Genomic DNA, 24,866 nt, shown 5'->3' with positions numbered 1-24,866 from the left:
GTTGCTGCTGCTGGTTGAGCTCAGCTGACTGCACACTCATTGGTTTTATTTCCCTAAACGCACATCCATTCACACGAGCCCCAGTCTGCATGCTCAAACAACTTGCCACATAATGCCATCTAAATTAAACCACTCCGGTAGCACCTCAAGCAACTCAGTATTTTAATAGGTCACGAAGCACGTGACCCTGTGAACGTGAGCAGAAGCACATGTGGCCATTTCAGTATCGTTTTGAGTGACCTGTAGTTCAACAGCCTCTCTGGACAGTAAGCTACGGAGTGAGTGTCTCTGTTAGGGTCTCTTTTTCCATACTTCGGAACCACCAGACCCCCCCCTAAACACTTGCCTCAGCAGTGACAGCAATAGCATAAGTGGTGGAGGCGGTGGTGTGGTGAAGAAAGGGGCTTCCTGCGCTTTGGAGGAGCACGTTAAACCAGCTTGGCAGGCTGCTAGTTAGTGTGACAGAGGCCGAGCTGGATGCCATTAGGACAGGCACTGTGCAGCATCTCAATGACCAGAACTCACTGAGTCCACAGAGAGGGTTTATGGTCCTCCCGGCCATACCGCTCCCACCCCTACTCTCCACCCAACCACAAAGGCATTCAGCCTTTTCATTACGATGATAATGGGGCAAAAGCCGGAAAGGGCCCCATGTCTGAGCACCATAAGTTGCGGTGATGGCTTTGTAGCGATGTCATGCGTGTCCATGGGAGCACTGTGTGCTGCTACGCTCCAATAGAACAGACAAGGCCGGAAGAAACAAACAAATAAACAAACAAAACACGGATCTGGAAATTAAAAGGTAGTCCCTGAGGCAAGGTGGATCTGGCAAAGCAGTAGAGTTTGGACCATGACCTCGCTCTGACCCGTTCATAAACCACCACAAGGTCCAGTGCTGCACTCACCTTCCCTGACAGCAAAGAATGTATAGAGATATGTGGAAAGGGAAATTAATAGTGGGGTTTGCTCTATTAGTAGAATATGTGAATACACCCGTCTTGAAAGCACCTGTTACTAACACTGAGCATGTGCAGTCCAAACTGTGTGCTGTGCAAAGGAGGCCTCAGCAAGTCCCAAAACGAGCCTGATGAACTGGATGGGGAGAGAACGTGATTAGATCTGAAAGCATCATTCCTCTTACCTGCATAAAAACGTAACAAGGAGCCGATTTCTGTGTTAAGCCCTTCCTCTTGAACTCGCCATGGGTCCTTAAATCCAAGCTTAAAGAGAAAGTCATTCTGGATCTGCAGAGGCCTCTCATCTGGGCTAAGCCTCCTGACAGCTTCACCATGCAGCTGCACATACAGCGTGGGGCTGGAATCACAGGAATTTCCATTGTGGTCTTCTGACAGCCCTGGTTTTGCAGCGCCTTGGCCACAGTCCGGATGTTGGATGTCAGGTGTAGTACCTGTAGAACAGGCTCTTGACAATGAGCCGGCACTGCTGCTGGTTGGCAGGCTGCCCAGGCTGTGTGGACTCAGCCTGATATCCGGCCCCACATTGTCATTTAAAAGTCCCATGTTGCACTGCTTGTAGCTGGCAGTGATGCCACCGTTGTGATGCTGGGAGATGGGGTCCATGCTTGTGCTCGACGCTGGACAGTCGAGCTCCAGTTCGTCCGAGGAGCTGCCGTACATGTCGTGGCCCTCCGTGGCGCTGTCAAACGTAGGGCTGAGGATGGAAGCCTCAGTGCCCAGGATCATGTCATCACTCAGGGAGTCCCTGTGCTCGCTGAGCCGGGCCCCGGAGCTCAGGTCATCGAATGCACTGCTCTCCACATCTGAGCCAGAGTTTAGTCCATAGCTGTCCACACCATTCCTGTGCTCTGAGTCATCATCATTGGGGGTGTCCATGTTGGAGTTGGAATTCAAATCTGACAGTGAACAGGTGATGATGTCTTGCGACTCTGAATCAGGGGTGAAAAGTTTTCCATCAACGTCCTGTTGCTTTTGCCTCTCATCTGCATTCTCCATGAGCAGCAGCCTCAGCCTGTCTCTCGGATGGCCCCTTAAATCTGTGGATTCCAGGGGGGTCAGGTGGTTGCATTTCATACTGGAGTCTTCCATCCCCTTGCATGGGTTATCACTATAATCATACTTCACATTGCAGTTGCCATTTTGGTCAGTCTTGGGGTTGTCTTTACAGAAAATGCGCATAACGGAGCTCGACTTACTGCAGAGTTTACTCAGACGGAGCGCCACCTCGCCGGCTGTGGTGTCCATAGTGCAAAGGACCGGCCTGGGATATGAGGGCGTCAGTCGGTCGTGGACATGTACGGAGCCCCGGTGGAGATCTGCCCTCACCCACTCGCGATCTGCGGGCTGCAGCTGCATGTTCTGCCGGTGCTTCAGCAGCGTCTTCCTGTCCAGACTCCGGGTGTGCAGCGACGCGGAGGACAGGGCCGAGTTCATCTTGGCACCGCAGGCGGCGGTGACAGCCGGGGCGGCGGTGGCTGCAGCTGCGGCGGAGAGGTTCCTCTTCAAGCGCTTGCGTCTCAACAGGAGGGAGCTGGAGTTGCTGGACGAGCCCCGGCCATTAGACGCCACGGCTCGGTCTGACGCACCGGATCCCGCGGTCGAGGCGGAGTGAGGGAGGCTGTTCCCGTTCCTCGCCTCTGCGCGGGAGGGAGCCGAATGTCCAACGCCATCGTCCAACGGAGTTCCGCGGGCGACAGACAGTCCGCTGGGCTTCTTCATGAACTTCGCCGCGCCTCCATCCGACGCGTCCTCAGCGGCAGCCTGCACGCTTTCCATCTCTGTCCCGCTCTGGGTAAATAACGGTGCGCACTCGGTTACACCTCCTACTACATTTAAAAGCCAGGATACGAGCCCGCCTTGCTAAATGTCCGCCGACGGGGCGGTGTGGCTGACTTATCCCGCTGGTAGTCATTCACTTCTCGCCTTCCCTTTCCCTGCCGGAGTCTCCTCCGCTGCTCCGGGGAGGGGGGGAGAGAAAAAAAACCATGTTACCGATGAAATTCTCTGGGAAGAGGCAGGGCAGGGCGTGCAGGGACGGATCGGGGCGGAGACGTGACGGCGCGTCCCGCTTGGAGCAGAGTGCAGCGCCGGAATATGAAATGAACGTCGGCCGACCTCCTACGCAAATGCCGCCTGATATATATTCATGAGGACGACACAAGATGGGGGTCGCCGACAACAACGCGGTGGATTGTGGGAAGCGTAGTGCGCCGCTGCTGCGAGTGGGGAGGCGGGAGAGCGGCGGGACTACATTTCCCGTGAGGCGGCGAGCAGCCGACGGGAGTAAACACGGCTCGTGGTGAAATGTTTTGGAGCTGCGGAGTCTCCTCTGCTGGATGAATGGAGAAAGTGTAAAAAAATATAAACACGTCACATTAAACATGGAGTCTGCAGCCAAAACAAACACGCACTTATTATATCGAGGTGAAAGTAAAATACTTCAAATTCCGTAGTGTGGATGAATGATGCTTCCCTGCGGGCCCATGTATCTTTAGACGAGCGGTGACGAGGCAAATAACTTTGAGCACCACCTCATCAGGACGCCATTTCACAAGGCCACCGCGCACACTGGTTCTCGTGTGTTCAGCGCCATCTAGTGTCCGGAGGTGACCCCCCCATCAGGAAGGCCTCACAGTGTCACCTCCACTTCACCTGCATTATAATAATACTTTCAAAAACTGCTTCACAAACATAGAAATAGAAAAATTACATATATACGCAAAGACATGCAGAGTCTAGGTATAAACCATATTATAGAAATGGGTCTTTAAACGAGACGTAAAAGAGGACAGCGAGGTAGATTGTCAGATTCCCAGTTGAAGGTTATTCCATCGTTGTGGAGCCTTTCCAGAAAAAGCTGTTCCACGACCTTACCCTGGGAACCAAGAGCTGATCTGCAGATCTGAGATCACGAGCAGGTACGTACGGAATTAGAAAGGTCAGTGATGATAAGAGGGGACAATGCCACTAAGAGATTTAAAAACCAGCAATAAAACTTTAAAAATCAATTCTGAGCGTGACAGGTATAGCCAGTGCAATGAGGCGAGAACGAGGCTGATGTGTTCATACTTTTGAGTTTTTGTAAGAACTCGTGGCCATGGTATATTTTGAACAAGTTGGAGACGGTTGATAGATTTCTGGGGCAGTTCTGCAAATAATGTTACAGTAATCTAGATGACTTGAGTTTCAAGTGGTTTCACATCCTTTGCGATACGGAACATACGTATTTATTAATAACTGAACTAACATTTTTGTTTTATAAAAGATGATTATACCTGAGATGGGGAAGTGTGGCTAAGTACTTTTACAACTGGTACAGACATTATCTTGCTCAATGGGTTCAACCATGCAAGGTCTTATCTGGTGATAAATGTACAATTCACTCATGTCTTTAATTCCTAAATGCCTCGCCATTTTTTGATGTGCCACTTATCTAGTAGTACCATGTCTTTCCTGGTTTAATGGTAGAATCGTGTTTCTGAGGGCCAACCTCACACAGAATGTGTTCCATCAAGTATGCATTCGTAACTTCCTCATGGTCCAACCCTGAAAGTGTCCCCCTATTAATTCAAATAAGACATTTCTCTTAAGGTGCTGGCCGACAGCTGAATTTGTAAGAAGTTCCAATACTGTACAAGCAAAACAACACAAGCATAATTTAATGTTACTACACATTTAAACTGGACTCAGAATAAAAATACTTGTTCAAAAGATTTTTCTCTTTACAGGTATCCGTCAAAATGGCTACAAGATGCAGGACCTGAACTGGGATTGTTATTCAAGTATCCCAAAGAAATAATGCATACAATACGAGTGCATTCAGAGATGGAATTTAATTGGCATGATGTATCCTTTACATGGTGTTCTGTATTTCAAAAATGACACGCACAAAAAAAAAAAAAAAAAAACACTTTCAAATGCATCAGTTTGCTCCATCGACATACAAAAGGAAACAAGATTATTGCTGAATTCATGTTCCTTGATTCCAGCAAAATGGAAAACATCATGCTCGGCCCTGCGGCTCGGGCCGTCTCTTGGGAGCTGGAAACGAGAACTGGAGTGTATTTTGTATAAATTCATTCCTATTGTACTAGACCTATGAGTGAACATTTTAAATAGTGACGTGGTGATGCTGGAATCGAACAGAAGCTTGTAAAACAAACCAAAAAAACGTGTGATTCAAAATCTCGGAGATTTAGTGACCCAAATAAACTTGGATAAAAAAAAAAAAAGGGGCTAATATGACACGAGACTGAACTGTGCACTGATTCATAAGAGAACTTAACGCACAAAACTTCACATACAAACCATAAAGTGCAAAATGATTTTCTCAGTTCTCACATTGGGTCATTTATCCATCACTGGCTGAGACCGTGAATTTAAAACAAGTTTCCTTTGCAGACAGATGCATCAAAGTAGGAAGCCAACAATCTCTCACCTCTCCTACTGTTCTCATGATAAACAAGCACTTCAATATTGCAACTTTAAAAGTAAAACAGTAAAAAATAATAAAAATATTCTGTGTAGGTAAAGCTCACGAGCATTGGAGTACTGGTACATGATCAGGTAACAAGACTTTGAAAAGTGAAGAGACAAACTGGTCACAGATCAGAAATTCAACAATATTTTACACACTGGGGCCCTGAACTTGAAACGGTGACCGTTGTAAAGCCGAACTCTTAAAAGTGCAAAGAACTTTTAGCATTAGAAATTTAAAAATCCTGACTCATTGAATCCATTAGAATCTGTGTTTTTGATGAGAGAATGCATCGTGTCCTGGGACAGATTTGAGAATTGAATGAGCTGTCGAAGAGGCAGGTGTTTTTTTTTTTAAGTGGATCCATCAAGAAAAAATCTGAAAAACATCCTCCTGAATAAAGCTTTCCAAAAGTATAAAAGAAAAATGAAAACCCTGAAGTGAGACGTATAGTGTATAAGCACAGTAAAAAAAATGGTGGGAGGACACCTGCAGTTTAACCTTTACTCTACAAACAGCAGATATTGCTTGGTCAAAAACTTAGCACAACATGAGTATAAAAGTAAATTGTATAATACAATGCACATTATGAGCAAAGATCATTAAAACACACTGCAGCAAACAAACAAAAAAGTAAGATAATAATGCGGTGAGCCTTTCTCTTGGTATTCTGATATTAAAAAAGTATCTACCAAAGAGCTGGAACATGTAAAACATGTAAATGAATTGCCTCTATTAAAAAAAAATAATATAAAACACAAATGTTCCACACACACACTGGAACCAGAATATATCTCCCAGCTGCAATTTTTACATTAGTTAAATTCATAAGATTCTGACATGAATGAAACTTGCTCAATCTTCTTCATCTTTCCTTCCTTAGTATAAACAAAATGTACATTAGGAGAGAGTGCAGGCGTCGCCCGCACTCCCAGATTCACAGTTAGCAATTAGATGACAACATTGTCGGTACAGTGAGAATAGCACACTATGATTGAAGAAGTCAGGACTACGTGGTAATGACACAGAGGGGGCTCCAGGGGGTGCTATAGTCTAGGAAAAGCAGAAGGGGTGAAAAAAAACATATTGCACATGATTTAAATGTTGGACCCCCTCCCCTCCCTCCTGTGTGTCTTTCTAAGCAGCTCCCAGCAGGTGCAGTGAAGATGGATCTCCTGCTGATGTGGTGAACTCCTGGCACAGAGTCGTCCTTTAGAGGAAGAGGAGTTCAGAGTGACAGCATAATAAATAGGGCAGGATAAAAACACGTCCACTGAGACAAGTCCACTGGTGTCATCGATTAAGCGAAGGTGCAGTCGCGAGTGCCAACTAAAAAAAAAAAATACTAAAAATAATAACTCCGGCTGTCCGAATCGCCGCAGAACTGAGTGCCGGCCACAGAGCTCAGCAGGGGGGTTCGGAGAGAGAGTCGAGCAGAGTCCACAGAGGGGCGATGTTGAACAACTGGAGTCATTATGTGCTACTACGGTGGATAGAGGAGTGGGTGTCTGCATCCTGCGGTGTAGTACCGACTCAGTTGTGTGGGTCTTGAAAAGGCATTTCAGAAGACATGGCCTTATTGTAGAAACGGGCACCATTTTACTGTCCAGCACTTAAGGTTCTCAGTGGAGGAGCGCGCCACTCTGGCACTGCTCGAGACAGTGGTGGTCTACTATGGTCGGTGAAACCTAAAAATACAAACATACAACCAAAAATAAAAGAGTGTTTCAATTATTTCATCTCATTTCATCACTTCAGCTAGAAACAGTCGCGCCGCAGCAGCCAAAAACCTGCAGCACAGAAACCGCTCTGGTCGTGCTTTTATATGTAAGCATGCGGAGTCACATGCAGTTAAAGGGATTCTGCACATTACCTGGTTAAATGGCGACTTGACTCGTGCACTTCCATCTCGTTGCTCTTGAAATCGTTGAGTTCTTTGCGAATAGCTGCCTGCAGAGCACAAACAAGAAAGGGGGATTGAGAGAGGCAGCAGAGGCTTAGTAGGCAAACTGCAGCCTGGAAGCCCTGACTCGGTCCTTTTAGCACGCTTCATGCATCATTTATCTTCATCTCAAGGCCCATAAATGATTCCGCTGAATTCTCTTCACACAACGCAACAGCCTTTCAAATTCCTTCTCTTGAGACATCGAAGAGCTAGAACAATACCATACAGTCTGTTGCTGGTCGACTGAGGTAAACAGCTGGTAAAGAAAGTCTCAATGCAGTGGATTTAAGAACACGTGCATATTTAGCTTTGAAGAAGTCCTTTGATCGAAAGCTCAGAGTTGAATGCACATTTTCGGCGTGAAAAAGAGTTAAAACACTGCAAATAAAGTCAGCAGTGCTCTTTAAGTGTAACTTCACCCCTTAGTTTTCGCTGAGGTGCCGCTCTCCGCATCGCCGGCTCCTGAGAGTGCTCTTTTTTAAACATCTCATTTAAAAAGGAAGCTGTCTGAGCACAAAACTTTTTTTCTCCAATCATGCAGTTCTACACGTTCACATTTGGGTCAACACAAAGCCCAGTGAATCATGGCATCTACGTAGCAACACTAGAGCAGTGCAGGGGCCGTGTGCCTTGCCCAAGGGCGGAATGACTGCAGAGAGTCTCAAGAGGAAAATGAGTCAAAGTTCCAAGGAATAAAACAATCCGCTGAAGCTACATCCCTTCTAAACATGTCATGAGTGACAGCCACCCAGCCAGGTGATGTCACTGCTTATATGCTGCTCAGCATGACTCCAGAGGACGTCTCCATGCTTCTGTGACAGGAGAACAAACAATAATCAAATCTGTGTTAACAGATAGAAAGATGATGTCAGCCGAGCAGCATCGCAGGATGAGGGGGGGTCCTGAGGCCCTTCTCGTCCAATTACTGTCTTATGTAAGGGGGAGTTGTTACGTAATAAAAACGCCGAAGCCCCGTGATTTTTCAGAGCGGTATTCAGGTGTGACGTGGCGAGTTCAACAAAGCAAAGAAGGCAGCATATGTGGTCTGCAAAAAAATAACAAATAAAAATCAAGATCTCATTAAAAGTCAGAATCATGGACCACTGGGCATTGAGAGGCAGGACCGCCACGGGGTGTTTACTCACCAAGGGGAATAAAACAGCTGAGGTGGAACTCGCCGTAACAAGAGAGGGGGAACACATCCTCCTACCATTACTTGCCTGCGTTGCACATTGCGTCATACGAGGCACAGACAGGAGTACGGGGGGCACAATTGTGTTTGAAGACATTTGAGAGCAGGCAATGAGGCGTCTTGAGCATTTTAAAACATTATCTCAGTTTAACTATGAGTGATACTGGCCTTGTCGGCTGCTGTGAGCCGGGTCCAGGGCTTATCTGCCCTCCTGTCGTAGTCCTGGGCATCTGACACCTCCACGTAGTCACAGAACCGGATGAGAATTTTGGCCTGTCGCAGCTCCTCTACAGTGGGCCTCTGGCTCAGCTGGAAAAAGTTGGACAAACAGAAAATTAGGTAACGTATTCCCTCCATTCTCAGATTTGGCATATAAACAAAACCATTTCTTATTGTTAATGCAGCTGCATCAGAGAGGAGTTCTTGTTGCCCTTGACCCTACGCAAACGGAGGCTCGAGTTCGGAAAAAAACCTGGAAGATTCTCAAACAAAAACCAACTCAACTTTAAATCGTAAGCTTCAATGTGGATGGCATGAAAAGGTTTTTACTGCTGTTCTATTAAATCTGTTCTTACTTTTGTCTTTTACTTGCTGGTACAGGTCTTCACCACAAAAATAAAAGTCGACTGCAAGGTATTGTAGACGTGTGCAGCAAAACTACTGGTGCGATCCTAAATAACCTTCATCACCTGTACAACATTTCAAAGAAGGTCATAACAGTCCTAGTTTTGTTACGTAGATATGTTCTAAAGATGCAGGACTAATAGATTAAAAATGTACTTTATCCCTGCTGCCATCTGCCTTTAAAATGACTCATTAGGATGTATTTGTCAATGTAATTGTTATGTGGTTACTTCTGGCTGTACAACTAATTGTGGATAATAAAAATAACTTGAACCGTCAACTTCAAAAAGACAATTAATAAGTGCATCATAAACCCACTCTGGATAAAAAATAAACTACTCTACTCAAAGGACAGACTCGTAAAAACAACGTGCTCTATATAATAGAGCCAGACGGATACTTTGTTTAATTGCAGGTCAGAGGTTTGTTTGAGGTATTTTAGAACAAGCTAAATCATTAAATGGTTTATTTTTCTGACGTAAAATGTTCTGCTCAGTTCATATCCTTAAATAAAACGGAGGGATAGTGTTATTTTGAGCATGTCTGCAGGTGAGTACAAAGTGTGATACTTTAATTGAAAGTGACGGGAACAAGCTCAACACCTCCCGGTGGGGTCCGGAGGTTTGGCAACAAACACGCCGAAGGCCCAAGGGCAACAAGGACATCCGCGTCTCCTGGGGGAGGTGGAGACCTGAGAACTTCAATATCAGTCCTGTAGCAGATGTCTCTTCTCACCACCGATGAGTCATTATCACAGCGTTTGTGTATCCCGTCTTTCAATTTGGTGCGCTTTAAAGATCAGGCGTGGGTTTGCACCTTCAAAAGGCATTTTGGACTCACCTTTCGCGTTAGCCTCCGTTTTATCTCCCTCTTCTCCTCCATTTCCTCTTGTTCATTGCGAGCTGCAGAGCATCAAAAGGATCAGTGTCGAAACTCTGCCAGCGCAGACACATGTAAACAGTTGACTGTTTACGAAAATGTTTAGAAATTACAGAAAGGGGGACAAACACGCTATTTGCATAATGTGGCTCATTAGATTCCCTCTAAACGGGATAAGTTTCTCAAAGCAATAAAACAGTTTCCATCACTGGCTATTTAATACTATTAGGAATGGGTATCAGGGGAGAATGATCGCTTTGTTCCTTTCCAGTCGTCCCAGGGCTTCTTGGTCCGTGTTTATAATGAACAGATTGACCCATTTAAATAGAAAAAGCAAATTTTTTTTTACAGAGGAAGCAAGCCGATCACATTAAATTTTGGCATTGCATCTCCCAATTTATCCATGGGTTGCAGTAAATATTCCAAAGCAATTACAGAGACAAAAAACGTCCAGATCAGAGCAGCAAGTTTAAAAAAGGGGAAACACGAGTAAACAAGAATCACACTGGGAAACTGTTTCTGTTGCAAAAGCTGCAGCAGTCAAACTGCATTTGTGCTTGTGCTGAACCCACCATGTGTCTACAGTACTACTCGTGGTTTACGAATTCGGTGTCCCTCTAGAAAGATCAAGCCCCGTTTGTTTAACCTTGGCACCGTGTGTTTTGAGTGATGGGAAGGACACGACTTGTCACCCGTGCATTGTTAAGAATGTGTGTTTTGCTCCTGCGCCGTGCCAATCACGCAGGAGCCTTTGGGAGAGCAGGAACCGCTGGTAAATCAGTCTTTTTGATGTCCCAGGCAAGAGAACTGCTTTTCTCTGATGCTGCATGTGTTTGAGCTACGAACCCCCGTCTCTCTGGACATGACTCTTCGGGGAGCCCCTGCTGCCTGTCTCACATGAAAAGGCAGACCAAGGAGGAATAAAGAGAGAGATGCATGTCAGTAGCTTTCACATAACTTGGCCTCTCACATCAACGGGGCTGCACAAAAGGCTGCTACAAACATGGACCCATGCTCCACTACAATGCCTTTAATTAGGCGTTGCATGGTTAGAAAGAGCATTTGTTTTGTATTTAAATGTACAAGTTTATCAGACTTACGTTTGAGGATGTTCCTCTGCTCCAGCTCCTCTGCGGTGGGCCTCTGACTCAAGCGCCTGGTGACAAATATGCAGCCATGGTCAGCACATTATCACAGGGAAGAGGTCAGCAGAGCAACACTGAATCAACATGGGGGAAAAGAGTTCCTCTTGCAAACTAAGCTGCTTTACAATAAATCATGTATTCATCAACTCTAAAAGAAAACCAGTGCAAATATTTAGTCGGTTCTTCCTCTGTGATACACATAAGCTGCTTTGTGACATGCACTGAAGTCCGGATATTCCCCTGAAATAAGTGAGAACTCAAACGTCTGAGTCAGTTGCTCCTGACGTTCTCTGTAGTTTTCCGGAAAACGGCTGTAGTCAGTTTAGTTGTTCAGTTTACTCAAAGTTATCTTGCTCACACTTTGACTGAGAGCTTAATGCTTTTCTTAACTCAACTAATGTATAAGCAATATATTTTCATAGTCTTTTAGATCACTGAAATGTTAGTGTTTCTTGCCTCATAACAGCTAAACATGTGCACTTCCCAAAACTCCACTCAGCCATGACCGATCCTTCTCTTCTAAGTGAGTGACGGCATGATAACACATCGGTGCAGTGCAGGAAGAGGCTCTGTGAAATTCCAGAAGGCTCTTATATGAAGCTGATTAAGGCGAGTGCAATTATGACACCTTCAAATGCAAACTGAAAGATTTCACATATCTGCTAACATGCACCTAAAATAGATACCACCATACAGTCTATACCACACACATTTACACAAAGATGCATGGAATGGACATCACACTTTTCTTTTATGCAACAGCTGAAGATACAAATTTGTGCAGATTATCTCCAGTTTCCTCCATTTGCAAGTGGTTAAAACGATTGAAATACCCGAAGGCAATCTGTGAAAGGTCGTTCTTTAAACTGGAGACTCTTATTATAGCACTGTGTCAGGACCCTGCGGCAGAAGACCTAAGTGTAGACGCTGGATCAATGACTGTCTCCATCTGGTTAGATCTGACAGCCTGAAACTGCTCTGCGCCGTAAGCACTGTATGCAGAGTAAAGTCTGAGCTCAGCCCAACTTGTCTCATCTCATTTCTTGTGTCATCTCTTCTCCCACTTGAGGGTTATCGCTCAGGAAACGTCCAGCCGCTGACTCTCAGACTGGAGTTCTGGGCCGTACAGCGTGGTCTGAGAATTATTTCAGTATCACGTCAGCAAAAACGCAGTTATTGTAAATAAATATGCGCAAGCTAGTCAAAAACATCCATTTGGATGTCCCTTCCTGAGCATTTGCTGCCCTAGCCAGATTTATTTTCAGCAGTGTCGGCCTTGTTGACTGTCTGCTTTCCTGTATATTCACACTAGAAGTGTGAATATTAGGAGATTATATAAAAAGGAGTTATATAAGGTTTTAGGAAATAGCTCATCCATCCATCCATCAATCATCTAGAGCACTTGAGGGCCGTGGGGGGACTGGAGCCAATCGTAGCTAACATTGTGCCCCGGACAGGTCACCAGTCTATCACAGAGCTGACAAACAACCAACCACGCTTACATTCACACCAAGGGGCAATTTAAAGTCTTAAATTAACCTAACCCCAATCTGCAGGTCTTTGGACTGTGAGCAGAAGCCACAGTAACCGGAGAAAACCCCCCAAAAATTCTCACAGAAAGGCCCTGGTTGGCCTTCAGGTTCGAATGTAGAACCTTCTTGCTGCGAGGCGACCACTGAATCATCATGCCACCCTAAAAAATATATATATATATATATATATATATATATATATATATATATATATATATATATATATATATATATATATATATATATATATATATATATATATATATATATATATATATAAATAAAAGCTAATATGAAGATTAATTTATTTAAATTTATACTAAAGTATTAGCTAGCTCTGCAAGAATGAATACTGCATTGCCCAAAATGTCAGACCATTTCTTCCAGACAAAACTACATAAAACATGAAATCACATTAAAAAAGCAGTAAAAATCACAGACAAAAAGACGAAGACACCTTCTCAAGGGTAAAAGCTGAAACTCTCAGAGAGGAAGGGTCTCTGGGGTTTTTCCAGTGAATCAGGACAAACAGAGAAAAGTTGAGGTTGGTGCGTCCTAGAAAAAGCATCATCATTATCAATTCTGATTGGCCTGGCACAAGCAACAACATTACAGGGGACAATGCTGTGGGCAAAAAGGCATGAAATTAGATGGGTTTTTTTTGTGTAGGATGACACTGTGCAAAAGGACACAGTGACTATTTTGGAACATGACAAGTAAGCAGGCCGGCCTTCTGGGAACAGACTGGTGATGTTCAAAGAACATTTTCAAAGAGCAGTGGAATCAAATGAGGCCTGTATTCTGTGAGGGGAAAACAAACATCATGTTGTTTGATGTGTTCAATTTCTAGGATTCATGTTTGTGATGTCAACACATGTATACAAATTCCTGTGATTTGTACGCACTACACCAGCCGAGTTTGTGTGTGTGTGTGTGTGTAAACTGCTGGTATGAAATGGCTTGCGTGGTGCTGATATGTGGAGGAGTCGGGTGGAGATAGTTTGGCACATGCATCACCGTGGTGATTCAGTGAGCGAGGGAGGAAGTCAGGCAGGAGGAAGAAAGAGGAGAGAGAGTGAGAGCGTGCGCTAGAGAGAAGACAAGAGAAAGGGAAAAAAAGAGAGAGGAAGGGGGGGGGGTAAGGCATCGCAGAAATTAGGTCAGCTCCGTCTCAGAGCCTTGTTCTAACGAGATAAAACGTTTATCCTTATCGGATGTTGAGAAGGAAAAAAGTGACAGGATATAAAAGTGTTTAATAAATTTTTTTTTAAAAAGGCACACATTTGCATCAGCTCTGACGGCGTCACACTTTAATCAGACAGGATATTGGGCCATTGTGAGCCAGTGCCGTTTCCCGGTGGTGGTCGTTGACTGAAAATATTTGGCCCATAAATTGTGCATGTGCGTAAATGTATTCCAAGATTTAAAGGATGCATGCGTTTAGGTGTCTCACCTCGTGAGTTTGGTGCCAATCTGCTGCCGAGACTCCAGCCTCTCCTCATCCGTCTGCATGGGGATGATGTTCTTCTCCTCCAGCTCTCGTTTGGACGGACGGTTACTCAGCTTGATGGCCAGGGAGTCTTTCCTCAGCACCTTCTGAGCCAGGGAACCTAAACACGCACACCGCCGTCAAATCCCAGCTGTTTACATCAGTCTATACCTCACTTATCAGTTTTTAACATTTGCTTTTTACTTTTAGTCACTCTTCTGTTAACAAATGAACTTCTTAGGTGTTTGCCTCTTAATCGATTTGATCATTTGTCAGCTATACTTGTGTCACATAAGTGGCATTGATGGGTGTCTGCTTCTCCTAATCTGATTTAACGCCTGCCAGGGGTGGTGCAGCTTCAGGCTTCTGTGGACTTGATACCTGCAGTTGGTCTTTACTTTGTGTGGCTCAATTAGTGCAGGTCATAGGTGCAACCAGCGTCACAAGGAAACAGCCCATTCTTAAGAAGCAGGTTTAAAATCGACTCTGCAGTTGTTTAGAAAAAAAATTATTATGGCAAAAAACAAGTTAACTGTACCTTTAAGTATTACTCATCTTTTCAATGTCCTGCAAGGTCATGATGTGGCATATTGAATGATTCTCTCGCACACGACCGATCACAACCTTTAAAAGCTCCAATATGCAGCCATGTGAAAGTAAGTAAACACAATGTCAATGACACTAACTGCTCTACTCAGCTGAGCGGTTTTGCTAAGAAAACATGTTTCTGTGGGGGATTCTGGAGACACATCTGTGGACCTAATCCTGGCCCTGTGCTGAAGGTCAAACTAATCCTCAGCTCCGGGAGCCTTCAGGTGAACCTTGCAGCTGTTGAAATGATAAGTCAAGCAAATGTGTCATTAAATCTGCAGATACAAGCTGTCGCCACCAACAGTCAACGATAATAATCACAATCTGCTGTATATAAACAAGACTATTAAGAAAATGAAGCCAAAATATCCTGGATACGGACGCTGCCATCTTGTGCATTTGGAGCCAGTCTGTGTACTAGCGATCGGGGGATGGAGCCACAGTAGCGAGGTCTTGTTGACATTTTACCCAATTTTATGACATCAAATTTTTTTATTTTATAAATACCAAACTTATCATCCACCTCCCATCCATTAATATGGAGGAGGCTAGATTCATGAACGCAGCCACCAGGGGGCAATCGTGACGCATCTCTATATACAGTATGACAATAACTCGAACATAATGGAACAGAGTTAAGACTTTTAATCCTTTAAGTAATCTTTGATGAAACTACTGAAACCGACGTCCTCTCCGTTTGCGACCTTTAAACTCAAGGTCACCACAACTGCAGCCACTCACTTGTAAATATGGCGTCGTCATCCTCGTCGTCCTCGTCGTCGTCCAGCTCGTCGTCCTCGTCCTTGTACATGCTGGGCAGATCTTCGTAGTCCGACTCGTTGGGCATGTTCTCCTTGTCGTCCTCGTAGTCGATAATCACAGACGGCACTTCTCTTCTGTCCAGGGGCAGACACTGACCGCCGCCATGGAACGCAGAGCTGGGGGAGTGACAGGGAGAGGTGTTTGTTGGAGTATTAATGTGATGGGTCAAAATTATGGATATATAATTTGGCCTTGCTGAGAGGATGAGCTTGCCCTCCCTCTGACAAGTGAAAAAATCCATCTTACAACAGAATCCTCAATTCACATTAATTATCTAAACTGTGGCAGCCCACCATATTCTAATTTGTCCAACCACAGTTTCATAACGTATCAATTTAATTTTTTAAACAATTGTTATAACCGCAAGAGATCTCTAACTTGGTGCTTTGCTGCATTGTTTAGCAGTGTGCATTGAACGAGAACTTCTCCTTCACTCTTTCAGTCTGTGTACCTGTCACGTGAAACTGTTGCACGTGAGTGTCACATTCGTGCACGTGCACCTCCGCTACCGCCACAGATTAAAGGTATTCTGTGGGAAACACTGCTTATATTTCAACTGTGTATCGTCACTTAAACATTCTGCAAACATCATTAATGACTTGTTACTTAAATAACAACCCTGACAAATCTTCTGGATCCAGAAAAAGGATTTAATACAATAAGGCGGCTTCTGGTACACAGTAAAGTGATAGATTTGGCTTTTTAATCCAAGAATAAAGAAGAGAGGGGAGATATGAACACACACCACACTTGTGTGCAGTCCTACGCAATGCCATGCAATCCTTTGAGCTGCACAGAGGAAGAGAGTAATTGATTATACAATGTGTACAATTTAAAAAGGTGATGGAAACACCCATGACTTTGCTGAGCTATTTACATGCAACTTTTAATCACATTTGATAGATTGATTAATCACAGCGAGTCTAGCCGGGGCTTCTTATGATGAGCCACTGTTACGTAACCACTTCCAGCTTTCAGACTAATTGTGAGCCATGTCAGGACCATTACTTCCTTATCCCTGCCCAAATGGCTTCGGTGAGAAAGAGATCCTAATGCAAGAGGTTACATAATAATGTCAAATCCGCTATCCCGTCCCTCCTTTTATTTTCTCTGTCCAAACAAGAACAAGCGCAGCTCTTGTAGAGAGCAGCTGGTCCTGTTGTGTCAGGCACACTGCTGCAGGGACACCTACTCCGTGCGCCTGTGCCCACACATACACACATTTTACTTCGAAAATCAGGCCAACGCTGCCCTGTGAGGCACCGGACTTAATTTAGACCTGAACGCCAGCGCTACATGGCGGGACGTGACCTCAATATCACCGGGACAGGTTTGAAGGTAGTGGAAATAAGTCGCCACTAAAATAAAAGCTAATAAACAGGACGATGATCTACGCTAATTGTAATGCACTTATTCCAGTAATTAGTCTGATTAGTGCTGTTTTGGCAACAGCTTTAAATAGCAAGGGAGGAATTTTATTTTAACAACCGCAGGCTCATGAAATAAAGGAAAAACATTCTTTAAAAAGGGAAACATGTTGTCACCAGTAAACCCTGTGGCCTGGATGGTTTATTGCTATAGTTACCTGCACCATGGAGGTAATGTTTTTGTCTGTGTACGTTTGTTTGTCTTTTGGTTAGCAGGATTATGCAAAAACTACAGGAAGGATTAACACGAAATTTAGTGGCAAGATGAGGAATGCGTCAGAGAAGAACCTATTCAATTTTGTTGTGGATCTATGATTTATTTATTGTTTTACTTTCTTAAACATTGCGAGATATTTTTTGACATTTTCGTTGATTTCTCAGAGAATAATTCATGGGTCTTGATGAAAAATAAATAAATAAATCAGGCATATTTAGGGACTGATATTTATGAGTGTGTGCAGTTTGCAACAGATACGAATAAAAATCTAGTGAAGATCTACTGGATATAAATATGGTTTCATAAGGGGACTGTTGGGCCTTGGCAGCAGTATGTGCTCTACTGAGTTTTAGTTTTCAACACTTGTTTCTCAACTTTAGTTCGACTGAGATATTGGGAGTGAGGTGCAGACAGACGGCGATCCATAATCCCCCTGTGGCTCCACAGGAGGACAGTCACACTTAGATGACCCGAGCGCTGACGGCGGACCAACCTTTCAAACCGCTGCATGGAGAGCGCCAGGGTTTTATTGAGCTCCTCGATGATGCGGCTGGGCGCGTGCAAGCTGCCGTACTGCAGCTGGAACGGGTGGCCGTGGCTCTGGTGGAGGCCGGACAGGCCGACGAGCTGAGAGGGCAGCAGGGTGCCGTGGTGGAGAGACATGCCGTGCGAAGGGGCACACTTTTGGAGAGCGCTGAGGGGGTTGGGCGACGGGGAGCCCGAGGAGTCCAGCCCCCCAGGAGGCACGCAGATCATCACTTTCTTGGGCGGCAGAGGTGGAGAGTGCTTTCCTCCGGGCATGCAGAGCAACTTCATTGGCTGGCAAGAATCTAACAAGAAAAGAAAAAAAAATCAAGCATAAACAGGAAAGAAAGAGGGATTACTGAATATTTCTACTGGGATGTGACGCATCCACTGCACTCTGCTGGGGCAGACAGATAAACAGAGCTCATGGACGATCAGACATGGCTCAGACTTCAGCGCTGTGGTGGGAATTAGGCCAGGGTAATGCCACTTCCCTGTGCTGACAGATTGACAATGACAGTGAGAGCCCGGCTGACCTAACCACAGGGGAATTTAATGAGACTACTATAATCCTGTGCACATGTGTGGCAACGCAGGTAGGCTTTAAAGCAAAAGCAGTCAGGGCTTGGCTGTCTTACAAGTGCTCCATTATGAGCATATCAATTATATTGACAGCCTGAAGTAGTGCAATAAACTCCAGTATTTGTGTTCAATAATTAATAGGGTCCAATAAATACCATACAGTAATGAATAAAGATAAAACAGTAAAGAGATTAGAGAGGTGTAACCCGCTGCAGAGCATTAACGTGGTCAGCTGACCTGTGCTATGGTTGGGGATCCTGGAGAAAGGCTTTGGAGGGAGAGCAGGAGGCTGTTTATGGTACAGCGGCGGCTTGGGGGGGATGTCCTGAAGGTCACTCGAGTAGGTGACCGATTTCTTGGTCTGCATGACCATAGACGTCTTAACAGAGGGCTCCTGAGGGAAGACGCCACCGTCCATCGAGGATCGGAATTCGACGGTTGCTGGAACAGAGGCGAAGAAACAAACAATCTGACGAGTGTGGAAAATGTGTCGGGGCTGCGGCACAAGAAAAGACTGTCAAACAACATTTAAAATAAACTCAGGGTATTAAGTTTTGAGACAATAAGAGGGGGAGGAGGAAGATGATTCAGAACGCTAAGACTGTTGAACAACTCCAGAGTCTTTTATCAGCGTACCCCAGACCAGGAAACGGTGTCAGGCGTGCGGTTTGACAGACATTTGTGCTTTTTAAATCTTTTACAGTGCTGAGACATTTGATGGTTTTTGCATGATCACATTTTAAGGTCGACAGTGTGCGCAAATACTGACAAACAATGTATTTTTACACTGAGCTCTCCCACTTTCCAAAATGTCTCTTTTCAACACTTAACTATAAGACTGCTCACTCCTCAAGCCTCTCTTTATATCATAAGAAAGTCTTATAATTATTTGTTTCCATTTTTCTGCCGTTAACAAAAGACATTAAAGTCATAAATTGTCGGTCATAATTTCTTTGTCAGTAAATATAGCTTTCAGCCGGGTACTATTTACTTTGAGTACATTTCAGAGACTGTACCTTTATACTTTTACTTGAGCTGTATTAAGTATCTGTACTTCTACTTGAGAAAAGAAAGTGTGTACTTTTGCCACATTGGATTTAACAGTCATTCACTTGGCAAATGCTCCCAACATTTAGCTCTCAATGAGACTGGAGTGTTTGGCTGCTGTTCTCCGTATTCAATCCAGGCACACGGATATGGTGACCAGTGAAAGCCGATTACGACCCAGCAGCCAATCAGAGGAAAAGGCTGAAGAAAGAAAGCAGATTTTTGCCATTATGCGAAATTCTTTTGAAATTTCTATTCTCCTTTGTTTGCTCGTACTGGATCTATTTCTTTTCGGAGCATGCCAGAGCAGAATCTGTTTTGGTTCTACTGATCAGGGTGATGTTAACACGATACGGCTTCCCGGGAGATGGTACATGTTTGTTTTGAGTGTATAAAAATAGCCACTGCTAATCTATCAAGCTGTGCACACAAGTTTTTTTTTTGATTATAGAAAGTAGGTTGTCACCGGGCTGGAGAATTGAGAATACCTGGCCTCATTAACATGGTTTCTGAGAAGTGACACAGTTGTTCTGCAGAAATTAGTGAAGGAGCCATCACTATTCGACAATTAACAAGGGCTGGACCACATCAAGGTGCACACAGTTCTTTAAACCAAAGAGGAGTTATCATTCCATCAATAGAATATAAATATTTAGCAAGTTATTAATATTATTAGAGATTTGTTTCAGCTTTGACTTCAAATAATGTTATGATCATTGTCCAAGAAGCTTCATCTGCTAAATAATAAAAATAACCAATAAAAGACCATAGATCTTCTCATTTGCTCTCATCCCACGTTGGCAGGAGGGAGTGAACTTGCTCAGCTTCACTAACTTTGTTTTTGATGTGCTGGTGCACGGAGCGCCCCGCTGTCAGACTCTGAGTGCGGGACGTCTAAGACGCGTCAAGTCGAGATCAAAAGAAGTTTATAAAATGCTACAAAATATCTATAATGAAAGATTATATCTCAGAATGCCCCCGTGCCAAATCTGGCAGCATGCACTTCAGAGACTGTGCTGGAGTGATTAATGAGGTGATGAATAAGTGAAGATCTTCTCATTAAGAGCATCATCATGTCTAACTCGTCTTTGCACCCGAAGCCAGAATCCAGTGGCACTGAAACACCAGCTCACCTTTTTCAAAGATCTCCTTCAGCACTCCTCTCTTGATCAGCTCGTCTCGGCTCTGTCGCATGGACATCTTCCTCTCCAGCGCTGAGGGGAAGAGGAGAAGAAAATGTTGAAATAATTTTCACACTTGGTAGTCATAATATCAGACAGCTTTGATTAATTTTGGATAAAACCAGTCGTAAAAATATATTCAGATTTTCCCCTCAGATGCTCCAACAGCCTTTTAAAGGGATATCAAAAACATACCAATACAATTTTCATCATTAGCAATTTAACAAAAGGTCCATAACCAACCATTTTCCATAACAGAGTTATAATGGTCTACTAATCATATTGTGATGATTATCAATATCCACTGTTATGAAAAGTTTGATCTCTAATCTCAAATATATACTTTACTTACGTATTCATACATCAATAAATCTTCAGTACGATTTTTTTTGCTCATCCGGGCAAATTTATCGTGTGTTTTGGTTTTTAAGGGGGACAAATCCCCAAATCTTCTTTTCTTTAAAGAGCTGCAGTATGAAATTGTGGATTTTGCTCTAAAGATAAAGATCTGTCCAACTGTGGCTCCTCTCTCGAACCGTTACAGCTCAAACACATGGGGCCTTGATTAACACGAGGTAAAAGGATAATGGAAATATTCCTTCACTTCTCATAGTGATGCATTATGCACAAGATGGCATGTCCCACAGCTACTGCCAGCTTCTATTTTTAGCCTTCAAAAGCTGAGGCACTTTAACATCTTTTATCAGCATAGGCTGAACAAAAGCAGAGAAAAAAGAAAAATCATGTTAGTAATTTCTAAATCTACCACTGCATGGAAACCAATTAAGAATGTGAAATGAGGATGAGCAGCAGCAAGGTGCAGGAGTGTCCCTGCATGGCCTCTTGTAGCAGCCCTAACCCACAGAATGTGCCATGTGTGCTTTACACATGACCCAGGAGTCCTGTCCCAGCCCTGTCAGGCAGCCGCCATGTGTTCAAACGCCAATATATCCTCAGTGTGGATTTATGAAAACACAGACTGCTTGAGCTCTCGTCTCCTTGCCCCTTAGTCACAGCACAGATCATTTAAAACCAACTGCTAAGAGCTGGAAATAAAATAAAATAAAATACACAAATGAGCCGCACACAAAACGTCAGACGGACAGGCCTCCTCAGCAGAACTGTGGATACTTCATTGCTTCACTATTCAAAAATACCACAGCAGAGCGAGTTATCATCAAATGGTTGGCTCCATTAGGGAGTTCCTCCAGGACACCAGATGCTCAATATCACTCCACACTTCAAAAGTCTGTTTGCGATCAACTCCAAGGCAGGAATTATTTAAGCAGATAAACATAAAAAATATAAATATATATCACCAATATGTCACACAAATAATAATCTCCATTGTAGCCTGAGGAAGTGGTAAACTGAAGAAATGAAAAGCAACTTCGGCCATTTCTACTTGCGATGTTATTGTTGGCAGCTTCAACCAAAAAGTGATTTCCCCCTCGAGGCTGTAAATGTAACATTAGGTCCAGAACATCAAGGGGATAGTAAATACATAGACTTTTAAAAAATTGACCTATAGAATCGATGTGGATGATTTTTTCTGACAGAGTAAAAGCAGACTGTTCATTAAATTGTTTCCCCAAATGCACCACAGGCATTAAGAGGCAGGCGGGTGCCTCACATTTCACTTTCAGCTGTGCAGGCTCAGCTTTCATTACATATCACAGCCCAGAAGATTGGTCAAGCTGCCGCAAAGCTTTGGAACAGTCTACTATTTAGACTGAAGATGTTCTCCCAGTGTTTTTAAGTTGTTTTTATCCACATCATAACAATTTTACTTATTCCAATTCATTTGACTTTATTTCATTACTCTAGTTTATGTAATTGTATTCTTTTCTTGTAATTAACATGGTGTCTTCTTATATTTTACAGCACTTTGGTGAAATGCGGTTGTTTTTAAACAGGCTATATAAATGAACTTAACTAAACTCAAGGTCTTTCGTTTGACAAACATAACTTTACTCAAAACCATGTCCTGGTCGCTATCAAGATTGAGTCCTGACTCCAGCGGCCTGGTTTCAAATCCAGCCTGGGCCCTTTGCTGCACCTCACCCCCCTGCCACTATACTGTCTCTGTCAATTGAAATAGAAACGCAAACAATAGAAAACAAAAATGTGAGGGAAACCCAAGGTTACAGGTCAACATTATACTGGCAGTGCTGTAATATGTTCACGGATTAAACGGCCTTTTCATCCAAAATGAAAAGTAATTACTCAAAGCTTTGTGACATAACTGCCATGGGATGTGTCCGGTTACGCAATACCATTAACTCAAGAGGCCTTAACGAGATTTGAATGATAGTGTTTGCATAAAACAAACGAGAAAAGAAACTGGTGAACCTGAAAAAGGGCAGAGCAGTTGGCAAAATAGTCGAGGATCGTGTCAGGAATTAAAATACCAACTGCTCCTGCATAAAAAAAACAAGAAATAAAGAAAACATTGCGATTATTATTTAATTAATTCATTAATAGTTTGCAAGAAGCGGAATTTCATGTTGATTTCATCAGGAAGGTCCTGTGAGAGTCATACAGTAAAAAGGAAAGTGCAGATAAACCCGCAAATCAAACACTTTCTCACCCATTCTCAGACTGTGCATCATCAGCTGTCAGTTTACAATAAGGTCTGTTATTTTTGTGCATGCCCTTAAAATATCCAACTAAGGTTCAAACTTAAACCAAACAAACAAAAAAAACAAAACATGACGCAATGTTTCATATCAGAGAATGAAAACCAGACGCTGGCCTGTAAATAAACTAATGTATCAACCATGTCCTATTTTGGGCAGCGTGTGTTCAGTCCACCGTGGACCGAGTGTTGTCACGGTCCAAACACTCCAGCACCAAGATGAGAAGATTAGTCTCTCAACAGGGAGCATCAGCTGAGAGCATATTAAATGAAACTGGCATATCTGAAATATAGCCTGTAATGATCTGAGAACAGTACACTTTCGTTCGAAAATATATTCCACTCTGAAGTGACCCAGATAGTCAGAACACATCCTACCGAGCCTGAGGCTCAGTAGCTCAGAGTCGAGGCTTTTACCAAGTGATTCTCTCACAAAAAAACTAAACTGTATTAAAACTTTTCGTGGAGTCTTTTTCGTCAATGAGAAGCTCAAGTGTTAAGATGCACACATCAGAAGCTCGGGTGTGGCTAAACAGGCCTTGACACATACAGCAGGATTTGCCTTTCTCTACCTCCTATATATAATCAATGGACCTGTAGGGAATATGTGGTGTTTTAAAGGCAGTTTTGCCAATATATACGGTGACATCAGTGCATTTAGACGACTTGTTCACGGGGAAATCCAATAAGTAATTGGATTAGAAATAAAGATAACATCAGTCTACCACATGCATTTTCTTTTGATGGCGAGATCGCTCCCCGATACCAGCGTGCTCCGCGATAAAGCAGCGAGCACGATAAGAGAGCATGAAAAGACGTCCCACTGTCAGGCCCTCCCCTCGTTCCTTCCTGAGGTGAAGAGTACAGTCCCCTCAGAGCTGGCCCTCATCTGCTTCATATCACAACGCGTTGACAATCCTCGACTGTGCTCGGCGTCCAATTATCTGCGACATCTGCATGCCCAGTGGCTGGTCTGCTCCCCCACCGACATAGGGAAACATAATCAACAGTACGGCGCCGTGGACGACTGCGGAGACAAGATGATGGCGCATGGGGGCGTTTAAGCGCAAGCTCACAGCAGTGCTGCAGGAATCACAACTATATGCGTGTCACCAGCTCTGTCTTTGATGACAATGATTAAAACTGCTGCTGTACAGCACAACTGTGCTTGAGATTTTCTGACCTCGGACACTTCCGAAAGTGCCGGGTCGAGCATCGACAAGTACCTGAATCTAATCTATGTACCGATCCGATTAGTTTCACCCAGATAAAACTACAATTTTCTTCTCCTGGGAATCACTTCTTCTTCTCTGCTCACAAACAGCAGGTTTGCGCTTTACTGCCACTGTTTTTAGAGCAGCGAAGAAGAAAAGCTTTCTGGTAGTGTAGCGTTAGCCAGAGCTAGCTAAAATGTCAGTTAATTTAGGGAGTTGGAATGTCCAACACGTAAAACAGCAATGTGTTCCATATGTAAGAAGAGTTTTGAGCCATTTAAAAGGAAGTAATTGTTGTGTAGTCCTGAATGTATATATTTGTGTTCTTTTCCAGTTATCACTGTCAAACCAGATGATAAAAG

At 43.8% G+C, this 24,866-nt stretch overlaps 2 protein-coding genes across 5 annotated transcripts in view; both read right to left on the bottom strand.

The window, feature by feature from the left end:
- Positions 1–3,113, bottom strand: part of phlpp1 (PH domain and leucine rich repeat protein phosphatase 1) — a 45,705-nt gene extending 42,592 nt beyond the window's left edge. The window contains exon 1 of the mRNA XM_034613570.1: positions 1,142–3,113. Within this exon, the coding sequence (XP_034469461.1) occupies positions 1,142–2,753 (1,612 nt within the window). The 5' untranslated portion in view covers positions 2,754–3,113. The remainder of the gene's footprint in view (positions 1–1,141) is intronic.
- A 1,678-nt stretch (positions 3,114–4,791) lies between these two features.
- The window catches only part of LOC117778233 (phosphatase and actin regulator 1-like), a 47,204-nt gene continuing 27,129 nt past the window's right edge, over positions 4,792–24,866 (bottom strand). Inside the window, exons 3-13 of one of the 4 annotated variants that reach the window (XM_034613642.1) lie at positions 20,605–20,685; positions 18,662–18,865; positions 17,811–18,147; positions 15,593–15,789; positions 14,225–14,381; positions 11,195–11,250; positions 10,941–10,982; positions 10,056–10,117; positions 8,760–8,900; positions 7,328–7,404; positions 4,792–7,142 (exon numbers count right to left, since the gene is read on the bottom strand). In XM_034613642.1, the coding sequence (XP_034469533.1) occupies positions 7,127–7,142; positions 7,328–7,404; positions 8,760–8,900; positions 10,056–10,117; positions 10,941–10,982; positions 11,195–11,250; positions 14,225–14,381; positions 15,593–15,789; positions 17,811–18,147; positions 18,662–18,865; positions 20,605–20,685 (1,370 nt within the window). In that variant the 3' untranslated portion in view covers positions 4,792–7,126. The remainder of the gene's footprint in view (positions 7,143–7,327; positions 7,405–8,759; positions 8,901–10,055; positions 10,118–10,940; positions 10,983–11,194; positions 11,251–14,224; positions 14,382–15,592; positions 15,790–17,810; positions 18,148–18,661; positions 18,866–20,604; positions 20,686–24,866) is intronic. The other 3 variants (XM_034613645.1, XM_034613646.1, XM_034613644.1) reach the window with 3 other exon arrangements.

This window comes from Hippoglossus hippoglossus, chromosome 17 (assembly GCF_009819705.1).
Source record: "Hippoglossus hippoglossus isolate fHipHip1 chromosome 17, fHipHip1.pri, whole genome shotgun sequence".
In the NCBI taxonomy this organism is placed as follows: Eukaryota; Metazoa; Chordata; class Actinopteri; order Pleuronectiformes; family Pleuronectidae; genus Hippoglossus; species Hippoglossus hippoglossus.
Note: the sequence above shows the minus strand (reverse complement) of the source record. Positions and strands in the feature narration are given on the sequence as shown.